Source organism: Halichoerus grypus, chromosome 3 (genome assembly GCF_964656455.1).
Source record: "Halichoerus grypus chromosome 3, mHalGry1.hap1.1, whole genome shotgun sequence".
NCBI classification, from domain to species: domain Eukaryota; kingdom Metazoa; phylum Chordata; class Mammalia; order Carnivora; family Phocidae; genus Halichoerus; species Halichoerus grypus.
The window spans coordinates 60,987,787-61,008,661 of NC_135714.1; the positions used below are offsets into that span (position 1 = coordinate 60,987,787).

The following is a 20,875-nucleotide window of genomic DNA, read 5'->3' on the forward strand; positions in this document are numbered from 1 at the left end:
ATCTCTATTGTCTCTGCCACAGCGAATTCTGTAGATAGGAGTTGGTAGGGTTTTGTTTTTTGGTTTGTTTTTTTTTTTTTTTTTGAAGAGGTCTGCCTGGCAGAGAAATGGTTGTTTGGTACAGCCAACTTTCCCTTGTTGCCTTCAGTTACTCACATCCCTTTTAACTGCATTTTTTGAAGCCAAATTTCCATAATTTAAAGGCTTAGAAAATTTTTTTTAAAAATCAAATGCCATCCAAATATGCACCATTTGGGCCAGGCGTGACTGATGTGACTGCTCAGTAACTTACGTATCCCAACCTGGCCATATGTGCTCATACATGACATTACAGCCCAGCAAAGAGCTTTCAGAAATCAGAACGCCACGGAGTGGGTACTGGTTCATCCCACAGGATCCTCCCCGCATCATTCCCAGACACTTTGATCTCATTCCATTCCTTCTTACACCATGAAGCCCCCATGTACACATCAGCTCCCGTACAGAGAGGCTTGCGGCTCTGCCCAGCATCGGTGTCTTTGAGAACTAAAACAGGGTGTGGTGCCGAGGACAGACGGAGGATTAGACTGCTGAGCCTGGTCCCCGGCTGCAGTTCAGCTGTGTCACATTCTTGGCCCGGGGCTCGCCCACCGGGCCATGCTTGCTCGGTAGCTACCCTTTCGGCGCTGCTGGCCTGCATCGGAGCCCGAGAGCGCTGGTGAGCTGAGTCCAGCAGAAACCCAGCCCAACACGTGAGGGCAGACTTCTCCTAACCGGTCACTGCTCATTCACAGATTCAAAATCAGCACGCCTGTCCCTTAAAATATCAGCTTCTAAGGCCACGATGAGGATTTTTTTTAACGATCCCAATTAAATTATTAACAAAAGTGCTTTGAGTTCCAAAACCAATGACACAGTATTAGTTTCCAAAGAAGCCACAGTTCTAGGAATGAAAAAAACACGAGGCCATTACCTTCTTTCCTTTCTATTTAGTTTCTTTAAAAGACTTTTCTAGAAACTGCTCAAGACATGAGGTTAAAATGGATCCCACAACATTTGAATAATCAGAGGCCTTTTCGTGAGGCTAGAGTGTAGCAGTGTTGCTGTGTAGTCACCTGCTTCTTTGGATTTGGTGCAACTGGTTTTCTCTGAGAAGGTGCCATCCGGAGACACTGAGAGTGGTGAGCCCAGGAAACGCAGCCTGTAAGTCCTGGGCTGACTTCATGCAGAGGTCAGCCTCTGTCTATCTGAAAAGCAGCAGTAACGACGTTTGACTTCTCTTAACCCTGTCCAGCAGGAATGTGGGAAGATGTAATAGCACAAAGTGTTTATTTTTCCTACTGCTTTCTATCCGAGTCTCCTTGCTCTTCTTTTCATAGGAACGGATCATCAGACCCTGCTGGGTGTTTTGCTGAAGCTCCTTAGCTGGTTGTGTAGCAGGCAAATACGAGAGCTGCCAGCCAGAATTGGTGGGGTTTTTTTTGGAAAATGAAACAATATCCTCTCCCGCCTGCATTTTTCTGGGCTCAGACTCCTCCGTTGGGGAGTGATAGAGACTGTACAGCTTTTTGCACTACCAAAATTATCCTTGATTGACTTTGTCTTACCTAAACAGCTTGAGGAAAGCCAAAGATGATAAGCCATGATGGGACAGTGCAGCAGATGGGAATATTTTCGTCACCCTTTAGCCTTTGGGATTAGGCAAGTCGAGGAGACAAGCTGTCACCATGAAAGCCAGAATTTGGTCATTTCAAGGACATTATGAACCTTACTTAGACTGGAAGATTGAAGTACCTCTGATGGCCCAGCTTCAAGATGGGCACATCATGGAGAAATAAATATTTCCCCATATCATTGTGATTATTGCATTTTCTGGTGATGAAGAAATTGTACAGAAAGTCCTCAGGACCCTTCAGTTCTGTGAGCCAAAATTTTTTCTATTTTTCTGCTTTCTTTTCCTTCCTCTAAAAATGAAGATTTGGTCTAACATCAAAAAATTGTGATCATTTTTTGCCAAGTTTCCAATTGAAGTCACGTGGTTTGGTTTTATATATATGCATAAAAAATTTTTTTTTGAGCTGGAACCATTTTAGTGGTTAAAGAAATAGGTTTTAACCAAAAAAAAGATTATGTCCTTTCTCCATCTGGCTACCTTAGGCTAAGAGAAAAACGAAAGACTAATTTAAAAATCACAAAGTTTAATTTCTCTTATAGCAAAGTACTAGACATTTAATATAAATGTAGTCAAACTTGAAACCACTAAGACCCGTACTTCATTCCTTAACTGTTTATATGTATAGAAATTTGCAATAAAGATGGCAAATTATATAGCTCAGGCAACTGGAGCCCGTGGAGTGCAGTGGAAAGATCATGGGGCTGACTTCTGATAAAGGTCTCAGTGAATATTCACAAGGGTAAATCGTACAAGGTAGTTGCTAAAATCAGGCTGACTTGAGTTCAGGGCAGCCCCACTTAATGGTACGTGCATCTTGGCCCATCACCTCACCTAAGTCTGTTTCTTCACCTAGTGTATGTGGATAAAATAGTATCTACTGCATGACTGTTGGGATGACTAAATGAGATAATCCACCTAGAATCTGGCACATAGTAACTGCTCTAGTTAATGGTAACTAGCATTAAGATTCAACTCAGCTCTCTGAGCTTGGGCAAGTCCCTTAATTCCTTCGACTCTTCGCTTCTCTATCTGTAAAACAAGAAATATTTACCCTACTTGCCTATGTTACTGTAGTGAGGATCAAAAGAGAGCATGTCTTGAAAAGCCTTTCAAAAGTGAGTTAACAAGCCAGTTGGGAAGGTGGAGGTGTATGTAGTATGACAACTGGGAAACATTACGAGGTGACGTCTAGCCTAGCGTTGGCCTGTGAGGACTGCATAGACTCAGAGAAAGGCAGTTGTAGACAGTCAGGGAAAGGAAAGAATATTGTGGCCTAATGTTGGGGGGCAGTCCATACAGAGTAGGGGACCTTCAGCTGTGCCCTGAGAAGACAGGATGTGGCTGGGAGAAGTCAGTCCTTCCACTGACAACTGCACTGGCTAACCTTCGCTGTGTGTCTCCTCTGCGATTACAGGCCGAGCTCATTGGAAGCCTCACCCACAAGCTTGAGACCCTCCAGGAAGCGAAAGGGAGTCTGCTGATGGACATCAAGCTCAACAATGCCTTGGGGGAAGAGGTGGAGGCTTTGATCAGCGAGCTCTGCAAGCCCAATGAGTTTGACAAGTACAAGATGTTCATCGGGGACTTGGACAAGGTGGTAAACCTGCTGCTCTCCCTCTCAGGGCGCCTGGCCCGTGTGGAGAACGTCCTGAGCGGCCTCAGCGAGGATGCCAGTAACGAAGAAAGGGTAGGTGGCCTAGCGATTTAGTTCAGCAATTTTTCCCTCTGAAGCCACGTACACAGAGGGGCGCAATTAAACACGATCCCTTCTCTGGAGAAGATTACGATCTCTTTGGGGCAGAGAGTCCAATGTATAGGTTACCAGGAAACACAGAAGAAGGCATCTTGCATGCTAAGAGGTAATGCTGACACTTCAGGCTCAGGGAATACTTAGGGAAGTAAAAACACAGGTGCGAGAATGTCTTTCCTTCCTTTCTATCCCAGGAAAAAGAAGAGACAACAGCACGGTGGGGGTTGACATTAGAAAAAGAGAGAGGGACAAAGAAACTGTTGGGACTGAGGAGAGGGCGCAGGAACAGGGGCTCAAGCTCCAGGGACTCTGCCGGTGCAGTGCGGGGCTGCAGGCCCTCGGTGAGGATGCACCCTCGTGTCCCCACTGCGCCCTCTGCTGGAAGGAAGAGGACAGGTAGCAACAGTGGTGCCCACACTGGATAACATTCAAGTCCTTTGTCTTTGCTTGGCACGGTGGGCTTACACACTTTATCTGCGGGCTCACTGAATCCTCACAACAGGCCAGCACGTGATGGAGCCAGGATAGGAGGGGTCCTGCTGCAGACCCCACGTTTTATTCACTAGGTTGAACTTAATTCTGTAGTTACGGAGCATTCTTCACCTGCTCATCTTTACCACAAACACTGGCTGTCTGATGTATGCCACCGGGCTCATGGGATACAGCCGTGAGCAAAGCAGCCAGATCCCTGCCCGCAGGGAGCTTATCGAGAGAGGTCAGACAATCAACGCATCTGTAACTATTGTACTTACATATTATGCTAGAAGGTGATAGGCGCCCCAGCTTTGCTTTCTGGCTCCTTCTCCTATCTACAGCTCTCTTTCAGTGCCATGAGGGATTTCCCAATTATTTCTCCTATACATTACATTAAAGGGGAAGATGTCTTTTTTCCAAATAGAAAAAGTCTAGATCGTATTAAGAAACTGACTGAGCATACAAGAACTTTCTGCAGCGGCAACCCCCTTCCTGCACGTACGCTCCTCATGAGGCTGTGCTGAGTCTTAGCTTCCTCATCTGGAAATGTAGTGCCTGCCTGTCAAATACCCAGTGCTGTGCATGCTAGTGATGAACACCGACTAAAACGCAGGCCCTGCGCTCAAGGAACTCAGTGCAGAATGAGGAAAACCAGCGTGGAAGCAGCGAGTGCATCCAATATGCCGCAACACGGCGACAAATTCAGCCCATGAGACGCTTCTCAGGTGTTGGTGGGAGCCCAGGAAAGACTTGGCACACGTGACACTTGAACAGGGTATAGGAGAATTTCTTAATTCTACACAGACTAAGAGGGGAGGGCTTCACCATTTAGAGGGAATGTCATCGACAAAGTCAAGAAAGACCATGGCATGTTCTAGAACCATACATATATGATTGGCGTGTCTAAAACAGAGTGATTGCTTGGTTTTAAAAATCTCAAGTTACAGGAGATAATAGAAAAGTGTATAGTCAGGGAACTCACAGGAAGTAGAGGGTTCAATCAACCGGGGTAAGCAGAGAAAGTTCAGTGAAGGTGTGGGAAGGAGTAAGGAGGACCAAGAAGAGATAATGAAGCTCCCTATTCTCCCAGTGTTAGCATCACTTGGAGGAGGGAGTCCTTATTAGAACTCTGTGTCTGTCCTACAGCACTGAGGCCTTGGTGAGCTAATGTAGCCCCCACTACCTGGCAAGGAAGGAGCCAGAGATAGGGGCCCCAGGTTCTTCCTCCCTCCCGTCTCCTGCCCATGACTCCCGTTGGCCAAGCCCAGAGGGAAGGGAGCCCAGCTGGTGCAGCCTGCACCGTTCAGCTTCCTTAGACACAGAGCAGGGCTGAGAAGTGGATCTGGAGGGCCCAGCAGTATCCAGCACAGAAAACAGTCACAAAGACCTTGTGGGTTATACCTTATAGACAGGACTTCAGTCGGTAGGCCAGGAAGAGCCATAAACTAATTTTATAACCTAATCTGCCCGGGGAGGAGTGGGACTTATGCTAAGAGTCTAGCCAGAAGGAGTTAGGCTGTTCGTTTAGGCTGTTGTCATAGGGATAGAGACTAGGGAGTGAGAGAATGAGTTTGAATTAGTAAGGCGTGCTAGATGAGGGGAAGAGGAAAGCAGAAACTAAATTTTCGTTTCCTGTTTGGCCACTGGGATGGATGCCACAGGTATGTGAGAGAAGGAACACTGGTACAGTTTTAGTTAGGGGAAGAGGAGCTGTTCCAGAACTTAATTCAGCTCAACATTTAAACGTAACACACACACTCTTGAATACAAATATGTGCATGCTCCCATGCAAAATACATCCATAGTTTTTATAATGATTAATCTTAAACTGAAAGTATAAGTAGAAATGAGGGAAGGAAGAATAAGTGGCTCAACAAATGCCATTGTAGGATAAAGGTCATGGGGGGGTGAGGGGATGGGAGAGTGTGTATCAGGCTTCAACTAAATCTCTAATTTTTGTTTTTAATCTGAAGAAAATATGATAAATGCTCCTGTTAAGAATTGGCACAGTTAAGGATGGGTACACAGGTATTCTACTATTCTCTATACATTTCTAATGTGTAAAATATTTCATAATTTTTTTAAAGGTGAGGAAGAGGTTTTCACTTTTTAACTTCTCTACAGTATTTTGAAAGGTGTCTTCATTCAGATTAAGTCCCTAAGGGTTTTTTGGGTTTTTTTTAGTTTTATTCAAATTCTAGTTAGTTAACATACAGTGTAATATTAGTTTCAGGTGTACAATATAGTGATTCAGCACTTCCATACATCACCCGGTGCTCATCACAAGTGCACTCCTTAATCCCATCACCTATTTGACCCATCCCCACCCACCACCCCTCTGGTGACCATCAGTTTGTTCTCTGCAGTTAAGAGTCTGTTTCTTGGTTTGCCTCTTTTTTTCTCCCTTTGCTTGTTTTTTGTTTCTTAAATTCCACATATGAGTGAAATCACATGGTATTTGTCTTTCTCTGACTTGTTTCACTTAGCATAATACTCTCTAGCTCCATCCATGTCATTGCAAATGGCAAGATTTCATTCTTTTTTATGGCTAATATTCCATGGTGTGTGTGTATGTGTATAGATGAACGGATAAAGAAGATGCGGTGAGTGTATACTGATGGACACTTGGGCTGCTTCCATAATTTGGCTATTGTAGATAATGCTGCTATAAACGTTGGGGAGCATGTATCCCTAAGGGGTTTTTGTTCTTGAGAGAGAGAAAGTGCATGCAAGGGGGTAGGGGGAGACTTCAGCTGGTGGCAGGCAGAGGGAGAGGGAGAGAAAGAGAATCTTAAGCGGGTTCCACACACCAGCGTGGAGCCATACACAGGGCTCAATCTCACAACTCTCAGGTCATGACATGAGCCTGAGCTGAAACCAAGCATTGGACACTTAACGGACTGAGCCACCCAGGCACCCCTAAGGGTTTTCTTTTTCCTTTTTTTTTTTTTTTTAAGATTTTATTCTTAAGCAATCTCTACACCCAACATGGGGCTCTAACAACTCTGAAATCAAGAGTTGCATGCTGCACTGATTGAGCCAGCCAGGTGCCCCATCTGGTGTGTTTTTCTGATTAGGGGAAGGAAGCCATGAAAATGGAGATATTTGTAAGATAAACCTATAACTTTGTAGCTTTTCCCCTGGGCATTATTATGTAAGATCTGACAGGCTAGCTCAAGGGAAGTTAAGGTAAAGACACATGGTCTGTGAACTTTTCATAAGCCTACATATGAAATAAGATTAAAGATATACCTCTTGATTTTCATTTTAATGTTTCTCAATCACTTTGGCCTTAAAAGTCTAAATGATTAAATATAAAATGAAAAAAAATTTTAATGACATTCATTGTAAGTCAACATGTTGCATAAAAAGCCATGTTAAAGATTATTATAAAGTAAATTAGCCCTAAAGATAACATGCTACCTTACCATTGGGTTTGTATAAGAAATGCTCAGAATATGGGGCGCCTGGGTGGCTCAGTCAGTTAAGCGTCTGCCTTCCGCTCAGGTCATGATCCTGGGGTCCTGGGATTGAGCCCCATGTCCAGCTCCCTGCTCAGCAGAGAGCCTGCTTCTCCCTCTCCCTGCCACTCTGCCTACTTTTGCTCTCTATCCCTCTGTCAAATAAATAAAATCTTTGGAAAAAAAAAAAGAAATGCTCAGAATATGAAATTGCCATTATTGTTAAATAGAATTTCTCTCATGTTAGATTCAGAGGCCCGAAAACTAGAAACAGATTTCTTTAGACATGGGAAATATGACATTCCCATTGTTATTTGTGGATCAGGGCAGAGGTTCTCAAACTTCAACTGCAGAAGAATCACCTGGAAAGCTTCAACCACAGCTTTCTGGGCCCTAAGCTTTATATTCAGTAGGTGGAACAGGCCCTAAAAATTTGCATTTCTATGGTCCCAGGGTCCTGGGATCGAGCCTGCTTCTCTCTCTCCCTCTGCTTCTTCCCCAGCTTGTGCATGCTCTCTCTCACTCTCTCTCAAATAAATAAAATAAAATAATTTGCATTTCTAACAAATTCCCAGGAGATGTTGCTGCCGGTGGTCCACACTTTGAAAAACGCTATAAATGTAAATACTTGTAAATGCTCAAGGTAACTTAAAGATTGGTCTTTTTTTACCCCCTTCAGTTTTTTATCATGGTAAACTACACATAACCTAAAATTTGCCTTCTTAGCCATTTTAAAGTGTTCAGTTCATTAGTGTTAAGTATATTCACATTGTTGTGCAACTGAGCTCTAAGAACTTTTTCTTCTTGCAGAACTAAAACTTTATATCCATTAAACAGCTCCATTCACCCCTTCCCTGCAGCTGTCAACCACCATTCTACTTTGTATCTCCATGCTTTTGACTACTCATATAGGTACATGTAACCCCTAAGTACTTCATGTAAGTGGAGTTACTGATTGTCCTTTTAAATCTAGAAGCCTCAAGTCAAGCTTTTACCCCAGCCAATTTATGTCATCTCTCTTAAAGCTGCCATGTGACTTACAAGTTAGAGATCTATATACATGCAACAGAAGGGTAATAAACTGATTTTCAAAAAGAGTCTGTCTCCTTACTCTAGAGTGACAACTGAAATAGAAACTTGTACTTTTCACAGCCTGGAAAAGGTGTCTCTGCAGACAGTTCCTTCCTCTGCCTTGCCCTCTGCTGATCTGTTTGTTTCGCCTTGGCAGAGCTCTCTCAATGAGAAGAGGAAGGTCCTGGCTGGGCAGCACGAGGATGCCCGAGAGCTCAAGGAGAACCTGGATCGAAGGGAACGTGTGGTGTTGGACATCCTGGCCAACTACCTCTCAGAGGAGCAACTCCAGGATTACCAGCATTTTGTGAAAATGAAGTCAACACTCCTCATTGAGCAGCGAAAGCTGGACGACAAGATCAAGCTAGGCCAGGAACAAGTCAAGTGTCTGCTGGAGAGTCTCCCCTCAGATTTCATTCCCAAGGCAGGGGCCCTGGCTCTGCCCCCAGACCTGGAGAGTGAGATGGCTCCTGCTGGGGGGTGTACTGTAAGTGGTGTTTTCCCGACATTAACCTCTCCACTTTAACCTCTTCTAAAAGACCCAACCAAAAGATCACCCTTTCTCTCAACACTATTTAATCTGAAAACTGTTTCAGTGCAAACCACCGTTTAAACTCATTGGGGTTTTTCTGGATAAAAGGAAAAAATTCTATCCAGGAAAAAGCCTGTTTTTTTTGTTTTTTGTTTTTTGTTTTTTTTCCTTCTCGCCCTACGTGATTGATCTGAGAGCTTGAATGCTGCTGGGAACTTAGCCCTTTCTATTCTCACTTTCTAGTAGAAGGAAAATTAATGAAACTGTGAGAACTCTTTGGAGGGCGTTTGATTGGTTAGTTTTTAACAGGCTGAGGCAACATAGATGAGTGTGTGTCACCCTCAGGAATGTATCCACAGCGGCCTTCCTTGCTTGTGGGCAGTGTGTCCTGACGACAGATATAAGAACTCACTAATGAAGGGTCTGCAACATAAAGCCTTAAAAAGAAACACACACAGAAGAAAACTGTAAAACCTTGAACATTGTTGTTATTTATATTTTTTAAAATGAAAAAATCATTATGTTTGTGTGCTAACCACTTATTTGATTCTGTTTTGTGGTGGACGTAGACAATTGCGTTTGAGCTTTGTATTTTGTGAAAACCTTAATGAAATGAAGAATTCCAAAGATAGTCACATTGAGCGTGGAGACTTTTGGTTTTTTCTTCAACCCTTGGCTTGTTGCTCTTATTTGTACAAATATGAGCAGACCTTCTACACTTGTGTTAAAATTGGGGAATCCCAGTTTCCCCTGCTGCCAGTTGTCACCACTTTACTTCTGTAGTGTTCCTGTTGGAACACTACACCTTGCCCAGGAAGAAGGATTTGTGCAACATGGCTATCACATCATTTCCTAGTGCTTCTTGGCATTCCCACCCTGGTGGGGAGATAGAGCTCAATTTTACTAACAAGGACAACAGCTCTCCAATCTGTATACAAGGAAAGTCAGAAACCAATTCAAAACTGAATTCATGCTGTCCTTCTGCATGGGATTTGGGCTAAATGTAACCTGTTTAAGAGATATACTATGAGGCTGTTTTAATGATTTTTTTTTTTTAAGATTTTATTTATTTGAGAGAGAAAGCATGAGAAGGGGAGCAGACTCCCTGGTGAGTGGGGAGACTGATGCAGGACTCGATCCTGGGACTCCAGGATTATGACCTGAGCCGAAGGCAGTCACATAACCGACTGAGCCACCCTAGGCGCCCCCCACCTTTTTTTTTCTTTAAAGATTTTATGTTTTAATGATGCTTTTAAAAGTTTTCCTAAATTGTTAAGCCTATCAACCACCATTAAAAACAGCCTTCTTAATATCTGAAGACTGATTTTGTACTATCAATCTGAAGTTTGCACAGTGCATCTGAAGACTAGGATTTTGCTTCACAATAATGACTCTCTGGAGGGTACTCTAGAGCCCAAGTTGTAAGTCTATTCAAACAGACTGGGAGGCGGAAGGAGGCTAGGGCCAGTGGCCAGGCTATGCTGATGGCTGCCAGCGGCCAGGAGAGCAACAACCTCGTACTTACAGCAGGTGGTGCATCCTGGGCTTTGGTTTAGTTTGTTGCTGTTTTCATGTGCTCAACCCATGGCTAGTGGCCACCTCTGCTCATTTGGACTGCAAGTACTATAGAGAACTGAAGAGTAAAACTTGTATGACAGACCAAATGCCCTTTTCTCCCCTAGTACATTTTAATTACTTGATGAACTGTATCTTCTGGTTAAGAACTTCAAAACTATAGTTTTGTTCCCCGATACAGATGTCTTTTGATGAGCTTAGAACCAAAGGCCACCCAGACGTTTCTTGTGAGCAATCAACCAAAGCTGTTGCTTCCCTTTTTGGAGGTTAGACGCTGACTCCCATTGGTACAGTGAGACAGCGCCTCTGTCTCCCAGGAATGTTGTCAGAAGCTGCTCTCTCACATCCAAAGGTCCCATTTCCCAGGGACTCGGTGGAACCTGTGGCAGCGTTCAGCATCCACACCACATGGTCATTTTGAGGTAGAGAAAAACAGAGCATCTGACATTTCCTCAGGCTTAGGCCAACACGGGAGCCCCAGATCACCTCCGGTTGGTAATTAACTGTGTCTTGCTGACACTGAGTGACTCCTTCCATCAGACCAGGTGGGAGCCAGCCAAAAAATGTCTTCAGCTGCTCCCAGTGAAATTCCTCAGGGGGATTCTGGGGCCACCCACATTCCCAACACTCTCCAAAATGATTCTTCTGAAGGATTTGACTGGGCACACTTTGTAAGTCTTTTTCAATCACTTTTCTAATTTATACATGTCAAGCACAGGGCATGCCTAGGACATCATCCCTTCCTTTGCTACACTGAGATGTTCTGTCATTAAGTGAAATGAGGGAGGTATCAGGTGCAACTATGAAAACTAATTCTTAGGGGATGTGATGCTTACTATAGCAGGACTTGACCTTTGCTTGACGAAAAGAAAACCACTAACTTAATTTTCATTATTAATTTTTAAATGCCTTTAGCTCAACAGTAAGTCTGTTCTCTATCCCTTTCCTATTTTTGCATTCTCTTTCCACTATCATCTTGGGGCGCCTGGGTGGCTCAGTTGGTTAAGTGTCTGCCTTCGGCTCAGGTCATGATCCGGGGTCTTGGGATCGAGTCCCACATTGGGCTCCCTGCTCAGTGGGGAGTCTGCTTCTCCCTCTCTCTCTCTGCCACTAACCCCTGCTTGTGCTCTCTCTCTCGCTTAAGTAAAATCTTTAAGAACAAAAAGCAGTCATCTACAGAAGCCATCCTTTTTCCTCCCAACAATACCTTAGGCCAAGATCATAAGCAAATCAACCCTGAGCATGTTGTTGGTCAAGACTTCAAGGATGTATGTTCACAGTCAATAACTGTCCCTGTGGATGCAATCATTCCTGAAATACCAGGTCCCATCAGAAGTGGTGGGTGTGGGATGGCCTTGCAATAGTCCAAATGCTGATACTCAAGGAACCTGTGAAGTTCTAAGAAGGGACAAGGTCCTGCAACAAAATTGGGAGTCCTCCAACTTCTGGGCCGCTTGAGAAGTTCTGGGCATGTTGCTACACGCTGGTTGACTCAGGGCTTTCTCCTGCTGTTTTGTTTCTTGTGGTGGCTACTTAACCCCAAAGAATGCCGGAAGGTTCCATAGTGAAAGTGTCTGAGGTTTTCCAAGAGACACTGTTGAAACCAAACATTTTTTCCTCTGCTCCAGGGGAACATTTTAGGTTTTGTTTTGCACAATTGGTTTCCAAAATTGAAGATTAGCAAGCATGGATCAACCCCTAAGAATCACAAGCTATTAAAGTGAGGAGTGAGGGCCTTCGAGACATACAAAAGAGAAATCAGGAGAAACCAGCCTGGTATACCCCAGTTTTCCTATTATTCCATTGTTAGTACCTGATCTACAATCACTTCTGAGTGTAAAAGTTAAGATCACAGTTGTTCCTAATATGAGTGCTACCTTAAGCTTATATTTTAAGTATCTTTTACCAAGATGTTGGGGTTTTTTTCTGGATACCAGGAAAATGTTGGCGTTTTATTCTTATATGGTTCCAAATTTACTTGTCTTTAATTTTCCACATTATTCGTTTTAGTCTATTAGGTTGGAATTATTATTTTCTTTTCCTTTAGAAGAGCATGAGTCTTAGTCACCTCATTACTGGCAAGAAAAAGGAAGAACTTCAGCCTGAAAGAACTCCCTCCCCAGCAAAGTGTAAAATGATCAGACAAATGTGAAGGGGCCGTTCCACACAGAAACAGTATACTGGGGACAAGGTATTCCTTGTTGCCTTAACTCTGGGATGAAGCATGAGATGAAATGATAAAGACCATTTTAAAATCAGAAAGGAACACATGAACAGTTTTCTTATTCTTATTTCTAAATAAAGTTTCACTTTTCTTATGGAAGCTCATTCAGACACTAAATCATGGTTTCTCAAAAATACTTTGCATCAGAATCACAGGAGTGCTTGTTAAAAATGCCCATTGCTGGGGCGCCTGGGTGCGTCAGTCGGTTAAGCGTGCAACTTGTGATTTCAGCTCAAATAATGATCTCATGGGTCATGAGATCCAGCCCCACATTGGGCTCCGTCCTCAACCAGGAGTCTGCTTGGGATTCTCTCCCTCTGCCCTTCCCCCCGACTCATATGTTCTCTCTCAAATAAATAAATCTTTTAAAAAATCCCTATTGCTGAGACACCACCATGGAGGCTGCGAATCTGCACCTATATAAGTTCCCTGGGTTGTCCTGATACACTTCACCATTTGAGATGAACTGATACCAACCATTTGTACAGTTTTTATCATCATCACAGAAAGACTAACATGAATTTATGTAATAACAATCCGAGAATTCAAAGCCCTGTCACGTTTACTCAACTACATCATTATGAGTTAATATTGTCCCCACTATTTTTGTATCATCCCCACAGTTATGATATGGGGTTTTTTTCCCTGCTCACTTTCTCTTAGATTGGCTTTAAATCTGAACAAGCTAAGCATGTATTCAGGCTCAATTGCACTACTTTTCCTCAAAAGGAATCAACCTATCACACAATGTCAGTAATTTGAAGTCCTGCCATGATATCTGCATTAACCTGAAATCGCAGCTGACCTTTACAGTGGGGGCTTTCTTCAGATTTCTGTTGCCCCTTCCCAAGTCTCAGGCTACATAGGAGAGGTAGAATTTCTCTTGGTGCGGATTTGATAGTCTAGCTTATGACACAAAAATGTCAAATTTCAAAACCCTAAAGTCAAAACTATGTAAGAAAAAAAGTTGCAAATGAAGAAATTGGTTCATTTATTCCTACATCATTCTATAAATTCCTCTCTGATATTCTGTCATTTGGAAAAGCAGCTCTATTTCTTGCTAAAACATCAGTATTGCCACTCCTTGACAAAGCAGGTTGAACAGGGTAAGTTTAATATAAAGAATTATTAAACTCCAGTGAGTTGATTACCCTGAGCTAAGGGAGAATACACAAGGAAAGATAAACTTGGAAAGGGTCTCCCTTCCCAAGACTGAGGTTCAGACCTCCTTGGAGAACTTAACCCACCCACAGCAGAAGAGTTTGTTGGTTTACCCAGACCAGAGCTGATCTGCGATCCCTGAGCAAGTAGGAAGCAACCCTCCAGAGTGCAAGCTGGGTGCGGCCAGTCAGCAACCAATGGCAAGACGTGGGGGCCCTGCAGAGGGGGTGGCCACTCAGTGGAAACCCTCTAAGTTGCAGATGATCTGCATGGGGGAGCAGGTGTTGGCAGAATGCCTTTGGGGCACTGAAGCAAGAATGAATTCTTCAGGGTATAGGTTTCTAGTCCACAGGGCTGGGAGATGCTAATCACCTGCTAAGGCTACAAGATCATCAAGACAAACCATGGTTGGGGCAGAACTCCATCAGATGCCCCATACCCACACCACTCATACACCAGTCAGTAGCCCGAGAGTAAGATAGTCCTTTTCTCCCCTCCTGCCCCACCAGCATCATCTAGGTGATGATTGAGATCCTCCCCTTTGGGACACTGACAGGTCTCAGCATGCCCTCAACTACTAGGGGACACAAAGAATGAAGAAAGCTGACTGGAAAACTACATAGGTTTGAAAGACAACCAAGAGCTAGGGTAGGGTAGGGTTGAATGATGAGTTTCATCTCCTATGCGATGCCACTCTTTGAAGACTGGGAGAAGTGGCTGTTTTATCTAATGCACAGAAACCAACATAGAAAGTTAAAGAAATGAAGAAACAGAGGAATATGTTCCAAATGAAAGAATAAGATAAAAGCCCCAGAAAAAGATCTTAATGAAATGGGGATAAGTGATTTACCTGATAAAGAGTTCAAAATAAAGATGCTCACTGAGGTCAGGAGAACAATGCATGCACAAAGTGAGAATTTCAAAAGAGAGATAGAAAAATATAAGAAAACGCCAAACAAAAATCAGAGCTGAGAATACAATAACTGAAGTGAAAATTCAATAGAGGGGTTCAACAGAAGACTAGATGAAGTGGAAGCAAAGGTCAGCAAACTTGAAGACATGGTAGTGGAATTTATCCAAAGGAGCAAAAAGGAAAAAAAAAAAAAAAATGAAAATGAGTGAAGATAATTTAAGGGGCTTATGGGACAACATCAAGTGGGCTAATATTCCTATTATAGAGGTCCCAGAAGAAGAAGAGGGAGAAAGGGGCAGAAGCATTTTTGAAAAAATAATGACTGAAAACTTTCCTAAATGGAGAAGAAAACAGACATCCAGATCCAGGAATATGAGACTTCCAAGTAAGAGGAATCCCAAGAGACCACACCGAGACATGTTATAATTAAATTGTCAAAAGTTAAGCACAGGAAAGAATCTTAAGAGCAGCAAGAGAAAAATGACTTGTTATGTTCAAGGGAACCCCCAGAAGACGGTCAGCAGATTTTTCAGCAGAAACTTTGCAGGCCAGAAAAGACTGACCTGATATACTCAACATGCTGAAAGAAGAAGAAAAAAAACCTTGCCAACCAACAGTACTTTACCCAGCAAAGCTGTCCTTCCGAACTGAAGGAGAGAGTTTTCCAGACAAGAAAATCTAAAAGAGTTTAATAGGCCAAACTTACAAGAAATGTAAAAGGGATTTCTTTAAGCTGAAATGAAAGGGCACTAGTTAGTAATAGGAAAACATATAAAACTGTAAATCTCACTGGACACAGTAAGAATATAGTCAAATTCAGAGCAATACAATGTGGTGATGGAGGTGAGTGAATCACAGAAATCTGGTATGAAGGTTAAAATACATAAGTAGTAAAAGTAACTATAACTACAATAACTTGCTAATTGATACACAAGATAAAAAGAAAATTTGACATCAAAAGCATAAAATGTGTGGGGGAGAATAAAATGTAGAGTTTTAGAATGCATTTGAACTTAAGCTGTTATCAGCTTAAAATAGACTATTATAACTCTAAGATGTTTTATATAAGCTTCATGGTAACCACAAAACAAAAATTTAGAGTAGACACACAAAAGATGAAGAGAAAGGAATCTAAGCATACCACTAAATAAAATCATCAAATCACAAAGGAAGAGAGCAAGAAAAGAATAAAGGAATGGAACTACAAAAAAGTCATAAAATAATTAACAATATGGCAATAAGTCCATACCTGTCAATAATCACTTTAAGTGTAAATGGACTAAATTCTCCAATCAAAAGACATAGAGTAGATGAATGGATTAAAAAAACAAGACCCAAGTATATGCTACCTACTAGAGACTCACTTCAACTTTAAAGATGCACACAGACTGAAAGTGAAGAAATGGAAAACATGATCTATACAAATGGAAATCAAAAAGAAAGCTGGGAATAACCATACTTATATCAGACAAAACAGACTGTAAGAGAAAGATGATAATAAAGAGACAAAGAAGGTCATTATATAATGATAAAGGGGTCAATCCAACAAAAAGATGTAACATTTATAAATATTTATGCACCCCACATAGGAACACCTAAATACATAAAGCAAAACTTCTCCTCCAAAATCAGGAACAAGACAAAGTTGCACAATCTTGCCACTCTTACTCATCATAGTATTAGAAATTCCAGCCACAGCAATAAGGCAAGGAAAAAACATAAAAGGCATCTACACTGGAAAGGAAGTAGAATTGTCACTATTTGCAACTGACATGATACCATATATAGAAAACTCTAAATGTCTCCACAAAAAATTATTAGAATAAGTGCATTTGGTAAAGTTGCAGGATATAAGGTCAATATACAGAAATCTGTGGGATTTCTATACACTAACAATGAACTATCAGAAAGATAAATTAAGAAAGCAATTCTGTTTACAATAGCATCAAAAAGAATAAAATATCTAGGGGTACCTGGCTGGCTCAGTAAAGTATGCAGCTCTTGATCTCAGGGTCATGAGTTTGAGCTCCACGTTGGGTGTAGAGAGAACTAAAAAACAAAACAAAAACAAAAACAAAAAAACAAACTTTAAAAAAAAGGAATAAAATACCTAGGAATAAATCTAACCAAGGAGGTGAAAGACCTGTACAATGAACACTATAAGACACTTTTGAAAGAAACTGACACAAATAAGTGGCAAGATATTCCATGCTCATGGATTGGAAGACTTAATTTTTTTTACGGTTTTATTTTTAAGTAATCTCTACATCCAATATGGGGATCAAACTCACAACCCTAAGAGTCACATGCTCCACTGACTGAGCCAGCCAGGTGCCATGGAAAAACTAATATTGTTAAAATGTCCATACTGCCCAAAGAAATCTACAGATTCAATGCAATCTGTATCAAAATTCCAGTGGTCTTTTCACAGAAATAGAATAATCTTAAAACATGTATGGAATTACAAAAGACCCTAAATAGCCTAGCAATTTTGAGAAAGAAGAACAAAGCTAGGGAGGCATCACACTTCCTGATTTCAAACTATATTACAGAACCATAATAATTGAAACAGTATATATTAACATTAAAACAGTATTTAGATCAGTGAACAAAACAGCCCAGAAATAATGTATATATGGTCAATTATTTATAACAAAGGAGCCAGGAATATATAATGAGGATAGACTCTTCAATAGGTGATATTGGGAAAATTGGACAGCCAAATGCAAAAGAAGGAAACTGGACCCCACTTTACACCATACAGAAAAATCAATTCAAAATGAATAAAAGATTTGAACTTAAGAGCTGAGACCATATAAGTCCTCAAAGAAAACATAGGGGGTAAGCTCCTTGACATCAACCTTGGCAATGATTTTTTGGATTTGACACCAAAAGCAAAAATAAACAATGGGACTGCATCAAACTAAAAATCTTCTATACATCAACAAAATTAAAGGACAACTTATGGAATGGGAGAAAATATACGCAAACCACATATCTGACAATGGGTTAATATCCAAAATATATAAAGAATTCATACAACTCAGTAGCAAAAAACCCCTAACAATCCAATTTTTAAAATGAGCAGAGAGGAACTGAATAGGCATTTTCCCAAAGACACACAAATAGCCAACAGAGGGGTGCCTGGCTGGCTCAATCAGTAGAGCATGCAACTCTTGATCTTAGGGCTGTAGGTTCGGCTCCACATTGGGTGTAAAGATTACTTAAAAATAGAATCTTTAAAATAAAAAAAACAGCCGAGGGGCGCCTGGGTGGCTCAGTCGTTAGGCGTCTGCCTTCAGCTCAGGTCATGATCCCGGGGTCCTGGGATCAAGCCCTGCATCGGGCTCCCTGCTCCGTGGGAAGTCTGCTTCTCCCTCTCCCACTCCGACTCTCCCTGCTTGTGTTCCCTCTCTCGCTGTGTTTCTGTCAAATAAATAAATAAAATCTTTAAAATAAATAAATAAAAGTTTAAAAAAACAGCCAAAAGATACATGAAAAGGTGCTCAACATCACTAATCATCAAGGAAGTGCATATCAAAATGACAACAGTTACTACCTCACACCTGTTAGAATGGCTATTATCGAAAAAGCAAGAAATAACAAGTGTTGGTGAGGATGTGAAAAAAAAGAGAACCCTTGTGCATTGTTGGTGGGAATGTAAATTGATGCAAACACTATGGAAAATAGTATGGAGTTTTCTCAAAAAGTTAAAAATAGAACTACCATATGATTCAGGAATTCCACTTCTGGGTATTTATATGAAGTAAACAAAATCTCTATCTCAAAAAAATAGCATTCCCAATGTTCATGCAACATTACAAGAGCCAAGAAATGGAAACTACCTAAGTGTCCATCAGTAGATGAGTGGGTGAATGGGGGTGGGAGAAATGGGTGAAGGTTTCAGAAAATATGAACTTTCAGTTATAAGATAAATAAGCCCTAGGGATGCAATGCAGAGTGTTCACTATAGTTAACAATGCAATATTGTGACTATATTGTACTGTATATTTGAAAGTTACTAAGAGATCTTAAAAGTTCTTGTCACAAGACAAAAAATTACACCACCAAAAAACCACAAATGATCCAATTAACAATGGGTAGAAAACATGACCAGACATTTCTCCAAAGAAGACATACAAATGGCCAACAGACACATAAAAAGATGCTCAACATCACTCATCATCAGGGAAATGCAAATCAAAACCACAATGATATCACCTCACACCTTGTTAGAATGGTTAAAATAAGAAACACAAGAAACAAATGTTGGCAAGGATGTGGAGAAAAAAGATCACTCATGCACTGTTGGTGGGAATGCAAACTGGTGCAGCCACCATAGAAGACAGTACGGAGGTATCTCAAAAAATTAAATATAGAACTACCATATAATCCAGTAATCGCACTACTGGGTATTTATACAAAGAACAAAAACACTAATCCAAAAAGATACATGCACCCCTATGTTTATTGCTGCATTATTTACAAGAGCCAAATTATGGAAGCAGCCCAGGTGTCCATCAATAGATGAATGGATAAAGAAAATGTGGTATATATATACACAGTGGAATATTGTTCAGCCATAAAAAGAATGAAATCTTGTCACATGCAACAACATGGATAGATCTAGAGCTTATAATGCTAAGCGAAACAAGCCAGTCAGAGAAAGGCAAATACCATATGATCTCACTCATATGAGGAATTTAAGAAGCAAAATAAATGAACAAAGGGGAAAAAAAGAGACAAACCAAAAAACAGACTCTTAACTATAGAGAAAAAAGTGATGGTTACCAGAGAGGGGGATGGGGGAAAGAGGTGAAGGGGATTAAGAGTACAGTTATCATGATGAGCACTGAGTAATATATGGAATTGGTGAATCACTATATTGTACACCTGAAACTAATATCACACTATGTTAACTACACTGGAATTAAAATAAAAATTAAAAGAAGCCAGTGTTTTTTTAAATAACATTTTCAACTGTATTTGAGTCAGCAAAAGAATCGGAAATCTATGCATAAAATAGAAAATTCTCCATAATTTTAAGTTGTTAATGCCAGAAGTCTCCAGTAGCAAGAAACAGTAGTACTCATTGCACTCTACACAGTTAAAAAATGTACTTAAAATACTCCCACTTTTATTTAATTTTTTCATCTATTATTCTATTTGGATGCCTACATAAAGGGTAAGTGTATAGAGCACAAACACCATGTAACTTAAGAATTATCTTACCATTTTTATTTGATATGATGGTGTTCTTAAACATTATGTTCTACTCCTTATTACTGAATGAATTAAGAATACAGTATGGGTTTGTGGCAGATGTTAAGTGACTATCCTACTCCCTACCTCCTTAGAGTGTGCTGGCAATTTGGGTATCAATTTCTCATCAGAGGACAGGGATTAAACCCTGATTATTTACTATCACTAATGATCATCCTTTTCTGATTGTTAGCAATTGGTTTAGAGAAGTCATAGGACCCAATTCTAGACAGATAAACAAAGGAGGTATTTGACAGGTTTTTTTCTGGAAAAGGTTTCCTCAAAGATTCAAGAAACCATGTAGGGTGAAATGCAATCTTATCTTTTGTTGAACATCCCCTTGTCTGGATGTGATGCCTGGTTATGTCTTTCAAAAATGAATTTTTACTTAAGGGCTGGCTCCCAGCACTAGAGCTTCAGCAGGCGGCAGATACATGCTTCCAGAAGCAAAGCATCATTGATGGCATCCAAATCTGGCTTCTGATGCCAGCAGATCTGGCCCCATCGGGTAAGGGATGAATCCATGATGTCATCTGATGCCAGGAAGAAAGCTTGAAGCAGTTCCACACACCAGCCCATAGTCAGGGCCCACCAGAGGCTATCAGCATCCTGCTTCCTTGGCTTCCCCAGCTCCTGAAATGCTATCAGCACTGTCAAAGTCTGCTGGTATTTGCCTTCAATAACATCATACTCCAAGACCTCCTCGAGCAATTGCATTTCCTGTCTCTGGGTGGCCCATGCCATCCTCAGTCAGCACCTTGACAATCTGGGAGAAGTGCTCGATGAAATCCTGCTCTT

At 41.3% G+C, this 20,875-nt stretch overlaps 1 protein-coding gene across 6 annotated transcripts in view; it reads left to right on the forward strand.

Moving 5' to 3' along the window:
- SHROOM3 (shroom family member 3) overlaps window positions 1-13,100 on the forward strand; it is a 300,238-nt gene extending 287,138 nt beyond the window's left edge. For 4 of the 6 annotated variants that reach the window (XM_078068808.1, XM_078068805.1, XM_078068807.1 and 1 more), the window contains 2 exons: window positions 3,069-3,341; window positions 8,568-13,099. In XM_078068808.1, coding sequence (XP_077924934.1) covers window positions 3,069-3,341; window positions 8,568-8,936 — 642 coding nt within the window. In that variant the 3' untranslated portion in view covers window positions 8,937-13,099. Of the gene's footprint in view, window positions 1-3,068; window positions 3,342-8,567 lie in introns of all 6 variants that reach the window. The other 2 variants (XM_078068803.1, XM_078068804.1) reach the window with 1 other exon arrangement.
- The last annotated feature ends 7,775 nt before the right edge of the window (window positions 13,101-20,875 follow it).